The 14,277-nt window shown below is 59.8% G+C and overlaps 2 protein-coding genes across 8 annotated transcripts; one reads left to right on the top strand and one right to left on the bottom strand.

Moving 5' to 3' along the window:
* The first annotated feature begins 1,890 nt into the window (after positions 1-1,890).
* On the top strand, positions 1,891-8,584 carry SLC49A3 (solute carrier family 49 member 3). Of its 4 annotated transcripts, none has more exons than XM_081303493.1 (10): positions 1,891-2,119; positions 4,508-4,666; positions 4,908-5,121; positions 5,276-5,352; positions 5,919-6,056; positions 6,140-6,256; positions 6,666-6,818; positions 7,023-7,180; positions 7,450-7,559; positions 8,149-8,285. In XM_081303493.1, exons 1-10 carry the CDS (start codon positions 1,997-1,999, stop codon positions 8,151-8,153), a joined length of 1,254 nt encoding a protein of 417 aa, XP_081159619.1. In that variant the 5' UTR covers positions 1,891-1,996; the 3' UTR covers positions 8,154-8,285. The 4 variants fall into 4 exon arrangements, with proteins under 4 accessions (XP_081159619.1, XP_081159618.1, XP_081159617.1 ...); XM_081303490.1 differs by having other exon boundaries at positions 1,935-2,119; positions 8,063-8,584; XM_081303492.1 differs by lacking the exon at positions 4,508-4,666 and having other exon boundaries at positions 1,931-2,119; positions 8,063-8,584.
* Positions 8,585-8,730: 146 nt separating this feature from the next.
* On the bottom strand, positions 8,731-14,277 carry MYL5 (myosin light chain 5). Of its 4 annotated transcripts, XM_081303497.1 has the most exons (7): positions 12,087-14,277; positions 11,491-11,598; positions 11,249-11,324; positions 10,386-10,490; positions 9,895-9,973; positions 9,369-9,417; positions 8,731-8,889 (listed from the first exon to the last, which is right to left on the bottom strand). In XM_081303497.1, the coding sequence occupies exons 1-7, from the start codon at positions 12,087-12,089 to the stop codon at positions 8,788-8,790; spliced, it is 522 nt and encodes a 173-aa protein (XP_081159623.1). In that variant the 5' UTR covers positions 12,090-14,277; the 3' UTR covers positions 8,731-8,787. The 4 variants fall into 4 exon arrangements, with proteins under 4 accessions (XP_081159623.1, XP_081159621.1, XP_081159622.1 ...); XM_081303496.1 differs by lacking the exon at positions 8,731-8,889 and having other exon boundaries at positions 8,899-9,417; XM_081303495.1 differs by lacking the exons at positions 11,491-11,598; positions 12,087-14,277 and having other exon boundaries at positions 10,386-11,484.

The following is a 14,277-nucleotide window of genomic DNA, read 5'->3' as shown; positions in this document are numbered from 1 at the left end:
CCTTGCTGAATGCACTGCTTACCCCAGACCCCTGAGGATATGGGAGGAGGAGTTGTCAGAGACTTGGATAGGTGGAAATAGCCACGTGGTCACCCTGTTTTAGGGTAACAGGCTGAGACTTTACTAGGCCTGCAGCTGGTGAGGGGCAAATCCTATCTAGCCGTGTCCTCGACATTGATACCTATGCTGTCCCTCCCTATCTGCCAGGAGTGGTAGGAAGACATGGAAGTCCCCAGTCCCAAGCAGTTCCAGGCCTTGGGGGAAGGCTGTGAGGGCCAGCTCCTCGGGGTTAGGGTGAGTGGATGGATGGGGTGGGGGCAAGTAAGGAATGAGGAGAAGAGGACAGGGGAGATGGAAGGGACAAGGTGAGGTGAGGACAGTGGCATTGAGCAGGAGGACCACAGGGCCCCTTCAGAGGTTTCAGAGAGTGGGCTGTCCTTTTGGAGGGCACTGGGGAGAGCCCCATTTCTCCTTGGTTACTCAACAGTTCTTCACAAAAGAAACCCCAAAGTGTGTGAGTCCATGTGACGCACACATGACCCTGGTAAGAACACACAAGGACTGGGACCACACGACTGCTTGTTCAGAGAGGGATGTGGGACAGGTGGTGAGTAAGAGAAGCAATGAATAGGCAGAAGGAAACTTGAAGGAAACAGGGAGAGAGACAATTTTAACTGAATGTCACCTGCCTTTCCAGGCCGGTGCTTTGCATGGCCTGTCACCCACAAGCTTCTAGAAAACCTGTGAATCTCCCTTGTCCCCTGTTACCTAGTCCACAAATAAATATATCAAGTAAAGAGAGATATGACATTTAAAAATCCCTATAATGTGTGGGTGGGGGCTTTCCAGCAACAATTACTGATCAGACAGATAATGGAGACCCCGCCAGCCTGAGGATCTAGAGGATGACCAGACCACCACAAACCATCTTGAGATCCCCAGACTGATGCCAACCCCACACCCCCTGTGCCCACCCCTCATCAGACTTCTTTATAAGAAGAGCCCAGAACCCAGGATCAGAGGCCTGTTCTCTCTGCTTTCCTAACCCTGATCCTGCTCCCTGATAGACAGTGCTGTCAACCTTATCTGTCATGCATTTCAAGGACCCCACTTGCGCTGCCGGAATTCCCCCTTCCCTGGGAATTCTTCAGATGAGAACCCTCTTCCAGAGACATCTCCTGTGACAGTGGCACCTGCCAACCCTTAAGACAAAGAGCAGGAACAGCCTGCCCCCGACCACAGAGGCGAGCCTGAGGGACAGGAGGCCTCCTTGTCCACCTCAATCTGGACCAGGAGGCCCCACTCTACACGGGCCTGCCTGGCAGGGCCAGGAACCAGCCAGACACAGGCCCTCTGAGCCAGACTGGCCTCCCTCCTGCCTCCCACCCAGAGGCCTCGGTGGAGACAAACAGAAACCTGCCCAGCTGCTGGGCCAGCTGACTCCCCGGGGAAACAGCAGAGAACATCCGGGTGGGAGGGCAGGCTGCCTCCCCTAGGGGCTGGGCGGACGGGATCTTCAGGCCAGGTCCTCCCCAGCTCCCACCCTTCCGGCTTCCCCTAGCGGGAGGTGTCATGGCACTCCGGATTCCAGGCTCTTTGCAGACTGACACCAGTTTCCTCTTCCAGGCTGGCCTCTAGCCTCTCCCTGCCGCTTGTTTGGATCTCAGTAGTTTGGGGGCAAAGGGACTGCAGGTCCCCTTTCCTGCACTCACCCCCGCGAGCCTGTTCACGACGGGTCCTCACAAGCTGTGACCCGACTGGCCACTACAAGAAGGGACTTATTCCTGCCTCTGAGGCCCAGTTTCGATCCCGGCTTCGGCACGAGACCCAAAGTGGGGAGGGCAACTCCGCCCACTCGCCCCTCCCACACGACGCGACGCCCTAGCGGCTCCTTGGGGGCGGGGACTGACCCTATTGCCCCGCCCAATCCGGCGCCACCCGGCCCGCCTACGCGGGTGCCTTTAAGTCCTCTGGAGACCCTCGGCCGGCCGCGGCGATGGCGGGGCTCGCGGGAGCAGTGCCGGAGGCTGCCGGGGGCGCACCGCGAAGCCCCCGCGCCTATGCGCGCCGCTGGGTCTTCCTGCTGGTGGTCAGCTTGCTGAGCTGCTCCAACGCCACGGTACCGGCCGGGCGGGCGTGGGAGCGCTGGGGCGGGCCGGTGTAGCGCCGGAGCCGGCCTGCTGCACCGTCCCTCAGCCCTGGGGCCGGGGCCGGGGCCGGGGCCGCGCGTGTCCGGTGCCCGGGTACGGGGACCTGGGCCTCGGCCTCGGGCGCCTTCTCCTGGTCCGCGCTGGCCGCCGAGTAAGGGGCCAACGTCTGTCCCAGTCTGTCCCGGCTCCAGGGCCCTGGCAGTCGGCACTTAGAGGGACCAGCAGAGCGATAGGCTTTGCCATTTCAGGTGTCCCACAGCCTGCAGCTTCCTAGACTCTCCGCAGCCCCCAGCCCCTGCAGCCAGAGGCCTAGGCTGCCTCACTCACAGCCCTTGTACCTAGGTGGGCTGTGTGTGACCCTCACTTCCTCTGTGCCAGGCCAGTCTTGGCCACCTCTCCATGTTGCTTGGACAGGCATCCATAGGTCGAGGGAGGGCTTCCAACCACCTCACCACCATCTGACCTGGTGGCTGAACAGAGTGGACTGTGATGGGGGCTCCCAGGCTGTCTGGGGTGGGCACTGGGGTCTGCAGGCTGCAGTAACTCCAGAAACCTCTTCCCTCTGCCAAAGCTGCCTGGATGAGCCCTGATTTGCTGCTGTGGCTTGGCTCCCAGGCCCCTGTGTCTAGACAGGGCTGTGGCTATGCCATCTGGGGATGTCTAGACAAGGCTGTGGCTATGCCATCTGAGGATGCACTTGGGCCTCCTCTGGAGCTTCTTCCATGGGTCTGAGAAGTTCCTGGGACGCCCAGGTAGGGTCCTGCCATTGTGGAGCAGACAGGAATTGTGATCCCTGCTGGGTCTCCACTGTGAGCACTGGGCTTCATGTTTGCCCTGGCCAGGTTCCTGCAGCTGGTGACCAGGGCTCCCAGGTGCTGAGGGGACAGGTAGCACAGAGCTTGGGGTGAGGACTGGAGACAGCCCAGCATTCTGAACAGGGTTCTGTGTGGGGCTCTGCCTGCTCCTCAGGAAGATGAGGGGCGAGCAGGGAAGGGCTGGGAGCTGGTTGAAGGATTTCTTGCACAGCAGGTGAGTTGGACAGGTCATCTCTTGCCATCCAGGGTCACAGCTCTGGGAGGAGGACATGGAGCTGCTGCCAGCTGTTTAGGGAGGAGCTCAATCAGTTCTGTAGAGCAGGCTCTGTAAACAGATGCTGACGCCTTCAACTGCTGGGTTAGGTCAGGCAAGAGGCAGCTGAGCCTGTTTGCTGTTCTTTCTGAGCTTGGGGATCAGCCCTTGCACTGTCGCGAGGAAAGAGGAAGACAGTCAGCCCTTGCTTAGCTGGTGGTCATGTGAGTTTGGCAGTGGGAACCTGGCTCTCACTGCCCACCATGGAGGGTGTGGCCTAGAGCTCTGGCATCCTGAGGTGACTCATTGTGAACTTGGACCGTGATACACCCTTGTGGTTGGTCCATGTGCCACCCTCCCACCCCACCTCTGGGTTAAGCCTTCATGACCCCTCCTTTCCTCCTGCCCCTCGCCTTTTCCAGAAAGCCTGCCCCATGGCCCAGTGTGGCGAGTGTGCTGTTTGCTGAGAAACCATGGGTTGCTCTCAGCATTTGGTAACTCCTACGGCTGAAGAATGTCCTCTGCCCTGGGGATGGCCTCACCTGCAGGACACCTGTCTCCTGTGGGGTGGGGCCTGCACACAGTGGAGGTGTTTCTACCTGAGATTCCATCGTCCAGCTTGCAACAGATGACCTGCCTCCCCCCCCCAAAATGTTCCAGAATCTGAGCTCTGCTGTCCCTTTGGCACTGTCCTCAGCCCTGCTGGGGCCCTCCTTGTCCCTCTGGGTGCTGCTGCCTGCAGCCTCACTCACACCTAGGCTCCCAGGGCTTCCCGCCCTTGCTATGTGGACGTCTGGCATGGTGTCTCCCCCAGCCACCGACTGCCCAGACTGTGTCAGCTTAGTGCTCATCCGTGTGATGGGGGGCCAGGGCTGCCATCTCCCCTCTCCCCAATGTCCCTTGCCTTCTGTGAACTGGTGCTGTGTCCAGGCAGCTCCATCCCTCTGAGGTTCTGCTCTCGCTGCCTCTCCCTGCCCACTTGGCAAGCCTCAGCTGCCCACATGCCCTTTCACACCCATAGTCCACACAGAGCTTCCCAGAGGGTGGGTGGTCCCCCTGCTGACAGCCCTCAGGCTGTCCTCAGGGGTCAGGTCCAGTCCCAGTGGGGCTCCTGATCCTGCAGGCTCTGGCCATATCATCAGCCTCAGGGCTGGTCCAACCTCCTATTGCCCTTACAGGCGGACTCATGCTGTCCTGCCGAGGGATGGATGAGAGGGGCAGTAGGCAGCCAGGGAGGAGTGGGGGGGCAGTATCTGTGGGCCCTAAGCTGACTCCGCATGTCCCCACAGCTCTGGCTCAGCTTCGCCCCAGTTGCAGACATCATTGCCCAGCACTTCCTCCTGTCCATGGCACAGGTTGGCTGGCTCTCGCTGATCTACCTGGTGGTGTCCATCCCATTTGGCATTTTGGCCATCTGGGTCCTAGACTCTGTGGGGCTCCGAGGGGCGGTGAGTCAGACCCCACACCATGGCCTGCCTGGGATTATTAGCAAGGTCCTCTGCATTTAGAGGTTGGGTGCATGTGCTCCCCAGACCAGGGCCCAACAGCCCTGCTGGCTGGGACCCCAGGCAAAGCTGCCAGGGCGGAGGGATGGCTAGAAATTGGGATGTGCCTGTGAGCTAGGGTGGGCATTTGGGGACATGGGTTGGGGAGTCCGAGCTGGCCAGCAGCCTTCTGACTGTCCTGCAGACCATCCTGGGTGCATGGCTGAACTTTGCTGGGAGTATGCTCCGCGCCCTTCCCTGTGTGGCTGCCTGGGTCCCCAACACATTTGCCTTCTTCATGGGTGGCCAGAGCCTCTGTGCCCTGGCCCAGAACTTGGTAATCTTCTCTCCAGCCAAGCTGGCCGCCTTGTGGTTCCCAGAGCATCAGCGAGCCACAGCCAACATGATTGCCACTATGTGTAAGTCCCAGGGCTGAGGCCTCTGCCTGCCTGGGTCCTCAACCCCTTGAGCTCATGAGCCAGGGCCCCAGGGCCAGGAAGCCTTCCCCCTGGGCTGGGGATGAGGCCAGCCATGGCTGAGCTGACCTGCTGCCTGGTTCATCTCTCCACCCAGCAAATCCCCTGGGCATCCTTGTGGCCAATGTGCTGTCACCTGCCCTGGTCAAGAAGGGAGAGGACATCCCTCTAATGGTGAGGAAGCTTGTAAGGTGCACATGTGTGGTGTGTTTCTGCTGTCTGCTTGTGCATGTGTAAGTGGTGTGTGTGCATGTGTGGTGTGAGGGGTGTGCATGAGTTGTACGTGCATGTGTGTGGTGTGTGCACATGTGTGGTATATGAGTGTGTGTGTGCTGTGCATGCATGTGTGGTGTGAGGGGTCTGTGTGTGTGTGTGTGGTGTGCACACACCTGTGCACTTGTACTCTGACATGCCTGGGTGTGTTTGCATGACCTTCTTCCTACGTGATTGTGCAGCTGGCCCTTAGGTGCTAGTCTGTTCTGGGTGGTCAGGCTGGCCTTGTCAAGGTGGGAGCCATCCTTGAGGAATATTTTGATTGTCAGGGCTCTGCACGAAACCCCCAGGAGCAGGTGAGGGTGGTGCAGAGCAGCCCACCACAGGCCCTGAGTTTACTGGTGACTCTGGAGGTTGGAGGGTGGACAGAGATCACAAGGGGATAAGGACCTGGGCCCAGAGCAGGGCAGAGGCATGTGGGCACAATTACCTGTGTGGCTGTTTATGACACCCATGCCCTCTCCCAGCTTGGAGTCTACACCATCCCTGCAGGCCTGGTCTGCCTGCTGGCCACTGTCTGCCTCTGGGAGAGTGTACCCCCCACCCCACCCTCTGTGGGGGCCGCCAGCTCCACCTCGGAGAACTTCCTCCAGGGGCTCAAGCTGGTGAGTGTGGTGGGACTCTGGGGGTGGGAAGGCCCTGGTTGGAAGCACCTGGGCTTCTGGGCTAAGAGGCACCTCCCCTCCAGCTTCTGCAGAACAAGGCCTATGTCATCCTGGCTGTGTGCTTTGGAGGTGGTATCGGGATCTTCTCCAGCTTCTCGGCTCTCCTGGAGCAGATCCTCTGTGCCAACGGCTACTCCAACGTGAGTTCCTGCAGGGCAGGGACTCTGCCTCTGCTAGGGTTACCCACTGCCTCTGAGTGCTCAGTGTCCACGCTGGAAGAAGCATGGAGGGGCCAGCTGTGGGACTTGGGCATCCCTGGGCCTGACCCATACCTATTGCCCTCTGCCCCGTTCCCTTTGGCTCAGAGCTGGGTGTGGCCTGGAGCATGTTTCCACTTCTGCCCTAGGTGCAGGGCACTGAGGGCCTGTGGGTATCTCTGGTGACTGCCCTTTTCCTTAGTGGGGTGCTCAGTAGTGGATCCCACTCTGGCAGACAGCCAGTAGTGTTGTCCTGCTTTGGCCTTGGGTACTGCCCTGGTCACAGGTGTGTCCCAAGGAACTCTGGCGGCTTCCTGCCCCAGGATGTTGCCTGAACTTCCCCCTCCTGCAGGGGTTCTCGGGCCTCTGCGGGGCTCTCTTCATCGTGTTTGGGATCCTGGGGGCACTGGTTCTTGGCCTGTATGTGGATCGGACCAAGCGCTTCACGGAAGCCACCAAGATAGGTCTTTGCCTCGCCTCCATGGCCTGTGTGGCCTTTGCCCTGGTGAGAGTCCCCTGCTGAGCCCCCCTGCAGGGGTGGAGGAGTGCCTGGGCAGGTGGCAGGCAAGAGGCCACTGGCCTCTCAGGCATGGCCTCTCCTGCTGGGGGGCCCATGGTGGGTGAGGTGTCCCTGCCTACAGCCAGGCAGCCTAGTTGGCACAGCTGGCTGTGCTGACTGCCGTCTCCTCTGTTGTCTGGCTGCTCCCAGGTGTCCCGACTGCAGGGGCAAGCCCTTGCAGTGGCTGCCACCTGCTCGCTGTTTGGGTTCTTCGGCTTCTCTGTGGCACCTGTGGCCATGGAGCTGGCGGTGGAGTGTGCCTTTCCTGTGGGTGAGGGTGCAGCTGCGGGCCTGGTCTTTGTGCTGGGGTGAGTGTCCACCTGCCCTGGCTGCTTCCCTGGGCCCAGATGCTCTCCCAGGCTGCATGGCCCAGGCCCCTGTTTGGGAAGAGAGTGGCCTGTCTGCTCTGGTAAGGGTGGGCCATACACAGGCCTGGGCCAGCCTAGGCCACATGGATTAGGCTTCATGCTGCTCTTGGAACGTCAGCGGGCGGCGCAATGTCGGTCCCTCCCAAGGTGGCATTGGCTTTGAAAGGTGGACAGTGCCGTGGCCCTGGCTGAGGGCTGTCCATGTCCAGGCAGGCCCAGGGTGTGCTCATCATGGTGTTACTGACGGTGTTGACGGTGCGGCCCGAAGATCCATCCTCCTCCACCTGCCAGCATGGTGAGGACCCGCTGGACTGGACAGGTCAGTGTCCATACCCATGTCCCAGGGCCCTCAATGGGTAGAGGTAAAAAGGCCAGGCCTGGCCAGTTGGGACAGCCCTGGAACCCCCATTCTGGGCTCTGGGTGCCCTTCACATGCCACCTACACCTGAGCACCTGAGCTCAGCGGGTGGGTGCAGCCCAAAGACCCTGAGAGAAGCCTAGTCTCAGTGCCCCCTGGTGAGCTGTTTTAGAGCCAGGAAAGAGAGAGAGAAGTGGAGAGACATGGGGGCAGAGAATGGGGAGGGGCTGAGAGGAGAGGGACGGGGACAGAGCATGGTCGGAGCTGGAGTGGGCAGTGATGACAGTGGGGGTCAGGCACCCTGGGCACAAGGCCTGTGACCCCTGGGACTGTCAGGACGGGGAGCAGGGCTGCTTCAGGGATGCACTGTGGCCATGGTGGGTCCAGATCCCCTGGGCTCTGCCATGGCCGAGGGCTCCTCTGGCTAATTGGGCCAGCTGAGAGAGAGCTGTGTGTGTCCCCAGTGTCTCTGCTGCTGATGGCCAGCCTGTGTACCCTCTTCACCTGTGTCTTGGTGCTCTTCTTCCACACCCCATACCGGCGCCTGCAGGCTGAGTCTGCAGGATCCCCCTTGCCCTGGACATGTGCCCCAGAGCTGAGGGCACCACCTGAGGCTCCTGGCTCAGCACCTCCAGCTCAGAGGCTGCAGGAACCTCCTGGCCCTGCCTCCTGCCTTCAGGAGCCCAAGGACTCGCTGAGACTGTGAGCAGGGGTGTCTCATGAAGGGAGGTGGAGAGGCAATCTCTGGTCACCGGGACTGTGACCACAGGCTCAGGGTTCTTGGCACACCCAGGGTATGGCAGGATTTGACACTCTGGACCCTGTGCAGACTGTATGGCTGAAGCAAGAAGAGCTGCTACTGTCTGGACACTGACCAGGGAAGACAGCCCAACACAGGGCAGTGTAGGTTGGTGAGGTGGCCTGGCACAACAGCAGGGGCTGAAGGGGAGTTGGGTATGAGGGACCTGGAGTGGACAGGTGTGGGAACTTGCTAGAAGGAGCCAATCTCTGAGCCTCTTCTTCTCTGCTCAGTACGGGGTGACCACACACTGAGGCTGGTGCTAAGACAGGTGGGCAGGGATGCCAGCAGAGGGGCCCCAGGCCGATGCAGAGACTCTCGGGTAGACACTGGCAGGCAGATGTGTGGGTCCACATTTATTGAACTGGACACAACCAGGGCTGAGTAGCCTCACTCCTCCTTCTCCTCCCCATGGGTGAGCACGTAGCTCAGTGCCTTGTAATCCAGGTTGCCCGCTGCGTCGATGGAGGCGAACTCCAGCATCTGGTCCACCTGAATGAAGGCAAGTTGGTGGGTGGGGGGTCAGGCCTGGTGGAATGGGTGGCGAGAGGTCCCCAGACCTCAGCCGCCTAGGTGCTCTGGATTACAGGTGCTGAACTCCAGAGGCTCCTAGTGTGCTTCTCTGCCAGGAATGGGGAGGGATCTGGGAGGGGCACGGGGCCAGAAGGAGAAGCAGATTACCGAGCTGGTCAGTGGTGCTTAGGGTGGCCACCTGGGCAATGTGAAGAATGGGGTGGAGTTCTGAAGTACAGATGGGGGCTACCCTGTCCCCTCGGGCTAGGACAGTAAGTCTGTCCCCTCAGCTAGGTCAGACCACCAACTGGCCAGTGGCTTCCAGCCCTGACCTAGCCCAGGGCCACCCCACTCTCCCAGGAGCCCTTGCCCCAGGGACTGTTCTTAGTCCTGCCCACCATGCTCCTGCAGCCTGGGGGCTGCTGTCCCTCAGTGGCCCTCTGGGGCTGCAGGCCTACCTCAGTTGCAGTCATCTTGTCAGCCTGGGACATCAGCAGGCGCTTGATGCTGAGGGCCAGGAGGAGCAGGGGAATGGTTAGGCCCCCTGAGGAAGGGCTGGCAGCTCACACCAGGGCACCTCCAGCGAGGCTCAGACTGGCGTGGGCTCAGTCCTTACCCCGCCTTCCCAGCACCTGGTGATCACCCCAGCCCATCCTGACCCCCGTCGGTCATCCCCAGTCCTGAGGAGGTGTTTTATGGGTCGCAGACAAGTGCTTGGGAGGGACACCAGGCTATTCCCTCTCTCCAGCACCTGGATGAGGTGGCCCTCCTGTAACAGGGTCTAAAGACAGTGACAGCTGGAGGGACCTGGTCGCCTAGTCATGGAGACTGCCCCACTGGGTGGGACTGGACTTCCTGGGTCATCCTGAAGGACTCCGCTCAGGCCACAGAAGGCCCTGAAGCTGAAGAGACCAGGAGATGGGCTTGGGTGTGGGGGCTGCAGCCCCTTCTGCCAGCTGAGACCCTCCCTTCAGCTGCACTCACTACTCCTTGTGGATGCTGCCTTTGCCGTCAGGATCGAGCATCTTGAAAGCATTCAGGATGGTCTCCTCAGTGTCTGTGCCTGCAGCAAAGAGGCCACAGGGTCCCCTACTACCCCAGGGCTCTGAGCCCCTGCCCAGCAGCATCACTGCCAGGAAGCCTTCCCACTCCTGAGCCCCAGGGAGCCTGCCCTGTTGTTACCACCTGGGGGAACCATTCTCAGGGTCCCCAGAGTCAGTCCATGCCTGCAGCTGGAGCCAGGGATCTAGGAGTGAGGGACAGAGACCACTGGACAGTTGGGTAGATGGGAGGTTTGGAACTCAAATGGCTCTGGGTGGCTGACAGGATCTCAGGGCATGGGGAAAATACAGGCTTCTATGTGCAATGGCTGGATTTCTAAGCACTGGGAATTAGCTAGGCACATACACACAGCTGGCTGATTGGCCTGAGGGCTGCCCAGGAGTGCTATCCCTGAGAGGGACCAAAGAGCTCACCAGTCAGCTTCTCCCCAAACAGGTTCAGGAACATGGTAAAGTTGATGGGCCCTGAAGCCTCCCGGAGCATGGCGTCCAGCTCATCATCCTTGACGTTGGTTTTGCCTGTTGCAAAACCAGGAGGAGGGTTTAGCAGAGCAGGAACGTCACCCCCTGCCCCTCTGCCCTTGTTGACACTGGCTGCCCACTCCTGTTCTCCAGGGTGACCCCAGAACAGTGCTGGGCTCTTGGGGAGAGTGCTCTCAGGCAGGTGTATGGGGTACAGGCTGGGGCACAGCTGCTGAGGAGGAAAGGGGAGATCAGAGGTGGGGAGAGGGGAGGCTGGGTTTGGGGACAGGGGAGGTGTCTTTTCTATATTTAGGCATAAGGGGGGTTGAGAGGGGACTCTACCATAGGAAGAAACCTGCCCACCTTCCCCAGCTCCTGGGGCAGGACCGGAAGCCTCAGGCCTGGCCTGAGGAACCCCCATGGGGAATTTTGGTGCAGAGGCTTTGTGCCCCTAGGTAGCCTTGGAGAGGGCTAGAAGAACTGGGTCCAGTGTGACAGCATAGGCAGGCCCCACACCCTCTCCTAGCTCCATAAGGCTGGGCTGAGGCAGGGTGGGCTAAGCCTGCATAAGCTGTGGCTGTGGCAGCCCACTGGTGTCGTCCCCTCCTGGGATCCCCTGCTCCAAGCCCATCCCAAGTGGTCGTGTGTGGACAGTGGGCCACTGGCTGGTCTGCCCTGGGCACCCTGTGCTGACCCTGAGCAAGCCAAGTGTGCAGGATGTCACCAGCCTGTAGGGCCAGTGCCCTTGCTCCACTCGAGGAAGAGTGACGATGTCCAGGTTGGATGTCACGTGCTCGCCTTCTAGTGGCACTTACCCAGGGAGGCGTAGGTATCCTTCAGGTCCTCCTTGTCAATGAAGCCATCTCGGTTCTGATCCATGAGCGTGAATGCCTAGAACCCAGGCTGCTGGGAGCATTGCTGGTAGCCCAGCTCTGCCTCCATCCCTGTGCCTCTCCTGGCTCCTCACCCACACCAAGGCGAAAGGCAGCCACAGGCCTACATGGGATCTCCCCCACCCACTGGGTAAGGGGACTTGGACAAAAGAGGACAGACCCACCTCCTTGAACTCCTGGATCTGGGTCTGTTCGAAGTTGGAGAAGACATTGGAGGATGCCCTCTGGGCACGGAGGGCCCCGCCCTCCTTCTTCTTGGTCTTCCTGCTGGCCTGAGGCAGGAGCACCAAGACTTAGGGTCCTGGCCAGCTGGGGGAACCCCAGGACACCCCATGATCCTGCTGAAGGTCCCTGGGCAGCTGGAACCCCAGGGCATCCCAAGATTCAGGAGGCTTAACACAGAGGAGAGGATCAGGCAACATGGTGGCCCCAAGCCCAGGTGTATGGGGGAGGACAGGGACTCCTTAGGCCCTGGCACAGCACAGGGCTCAGACTACCTCGCTGGGCTTGGCCTGGGGGCTCCAGAGCAAATGGACTCCATGAATGGGCCTGTCCTGGGCACCAGGTCTCCGGTGGCCCAGACTCTCCCACATGCTTCCCCGACTGTCACCAGGGTGGCTGTCCCTGGGTGGCTGAGGCACCTACTTCTCACACCTACACTGAGGTGCATGTTCACATGCTCTCACACACTCACATGCACATCACACTCATGTGCACACACAAGCTCTCACATCCCCTGCCCAGTTGTCTGCCTGCTCACCATGCCTGGGTCCTCCCTGCCCAGGGCTCCAGTCCTGCCTGTCTTAAGCTTCTGCCTGGTCCCCCAGGACACTTCAGACTTCAGCTACCACTCCCTACAAGGACAGGCTCAGGGCCACCCCAGGGGACTGGACAACTGCAGAGTGAGCCTGGGCAATCTGCCGGTGACTCAGACACCCCTCTGCCCCCAGGCGCCAGGAGGCTTTGTTCTGCGTAGGAGGCTGTGTCTCCAGGGCCACCTGCCAAGCTTTTGGCCAGGGCCTTGGTGTTGAGAGCCCTCTTAGGCACTGTGGGCCCTGCCGGGGCTGCAGGAACTGTAAGTGTCAAAGGAAATTTGGCTTTTCCAGATCTGTACAGAGGTATTACAAGGAGCCCAAACATTGCTGAGCACTCATTTTTAGTATTGATTGATTGATTGATACTGGTGATTGAACCCAGGGGTACTTTACCACTGAGCTATATCCCCAGCACTTTTTATTTAGAGACAGAGTCTGCTAAGTTCCTGAGGCTGGCCTTGAATTTGTGATCTTCTACTTTAGCCTCCCAAGTGGCTGGGATGACAGGCGTGTGTCACCGGGCTCAGCCTGCTGAGCACTTTGAGTATTAGAGCTCCCAAGCACCACCGTCCTCACCTCCCTGTCTCATTGGTATATACCAGACAGTGGGGCCTATGACCCTGGCCTGACCCTCTGACCTCATGGTGGCAGCTCCTTAGTTTCTGTGGCAAGAGACTTGGAGATGGCCAGGGTACCCAGATGACTTGGTCTGGGTCACTCTTGGCTGCCAGGTCTCCCTCCTACTGCCTGACCTGAGTTCTGGGAAGGGACACAGCCTCAGTCACACAGCTCCCTTCTGGTGCTGCTACCTAAGACCCCCAGAGCCAAAGGGGTCTTCAGGCAGGACCCTGTGGAGGCATCACCTGCTGGGAGGACCTGGGGGAGACTGCTAAAGGGAGCGTATAAGACCAGGTATAGGGGCTAAGGATCCAGAGCCAAGGGCCCACTTCCTGGGGCAGGGCTGGGTGTGGCCCTGCAGGAGTCTTGGCTTGGCTGCAGGAGGGGGAGCTCCAAATGTGAGAAGGCTGCAGATCTCCAGGGAGCATCCTGGCCCAGTTGGGCTCTAGGACTGAGCCCTCCAGGACTGAGCTCAGCTCTAAAGATAGTGACACAGACAGGGGTATCAAGATTCTGCACACATCTGACCCTGACAGGTGCAGAGGCTTCCACTGGTATTTCAAGACAAGAGAGACCCTCCTTCCCTCCCCTAGCCCCTCAAAGAGCCCTGATCCAAGCCAGGTCTCCAGCAGTGCCCATGGGTGGTCTTGCATGTACCAATGGGCATGTATGTGTTGTGCACTGACCCCCAAAGCTGCTGGTATGTCCCGTCGTCACCTGGGCCCTAGAGACACTTATTTTCAATTTTGGAAGCTTCAGCTGCTGAGGAGTGCAGTTTATTTTAAAATCTGGTAAAGAGAAAGCCCACTCGGTCATTTGAGGTCATTTGGCCAGTGGCTCAAGGGCAGGAAGGGGTGGGGGGCTCTGCAGGCTGATGTCTGTGTGAGTGGAGAGCTCTGTTTTGTGCACTTGTGGATTCCCCCAAAGCCAGAGGGCTGAGGAGGGCCAGGGTCTGCATCCACCCCGCAAGACTGGGCTCTAGCAGGAGTCCTCAGGGGCTCCAGGCTGGCCTCATCCAGGGCAAGAGAAGAGCAGTTGGCCCTGCAGGATTGGCCAAGGTGTTCCCATCTCCGGCCCTGACTTCCCAGCTGGGGAGGCTGAGGGCTGGGACTCCAGAGCAAGCTGAAAAACGGGACAAGCTCAGCCAGGGCTCTTAGAGGGCCAAGGCAGTTGGGCTCTAGGTCCCCCTCCAGGACTGCTGAGCACCCATGAGCCTTGAAGTTTTCGTTGCATTTATTCACTTTAGATTCAGTTATGTTGTCTTTGGAAACAGGAATTCGAGGAAGAGTAAGGAAGGGTGGACTTCCGCAATTCTCAGGCAGGGGCGGGTATGGACTTGGATGGGACCCAACCCTTGGCCCTCAAGACTACCTGCCCAGTAAGGCAGGGTGGAGGAAGCACAGGTAGCTTCCAGGAGGCATGAGGTCACTGCTGGGGTGGTAGACCACCAGGCTACGGATGGCTCCATTTTGGGCAACCCCAGCCAGGGCTGGCTCAGGTGTGGGGAACAAGTAGCCA

The sequence above is a fragment of the Spermophilus citellus genome (genome assembly GCF_964194105.1).
Source record: "Spermophilus citellus genome assembly, chromosome: 8".
NCBI lineage: Eukaryota > Metazoa > Chordata > Mammalia > Rodentia > Sciuridae > Spermophilus > Spermophilus citellus.
The sequence above is the reverse complement of the archived record's forward strand: the minus strand, read 5'-3'. Positions and strand labels throughout refer to the sequence as shown.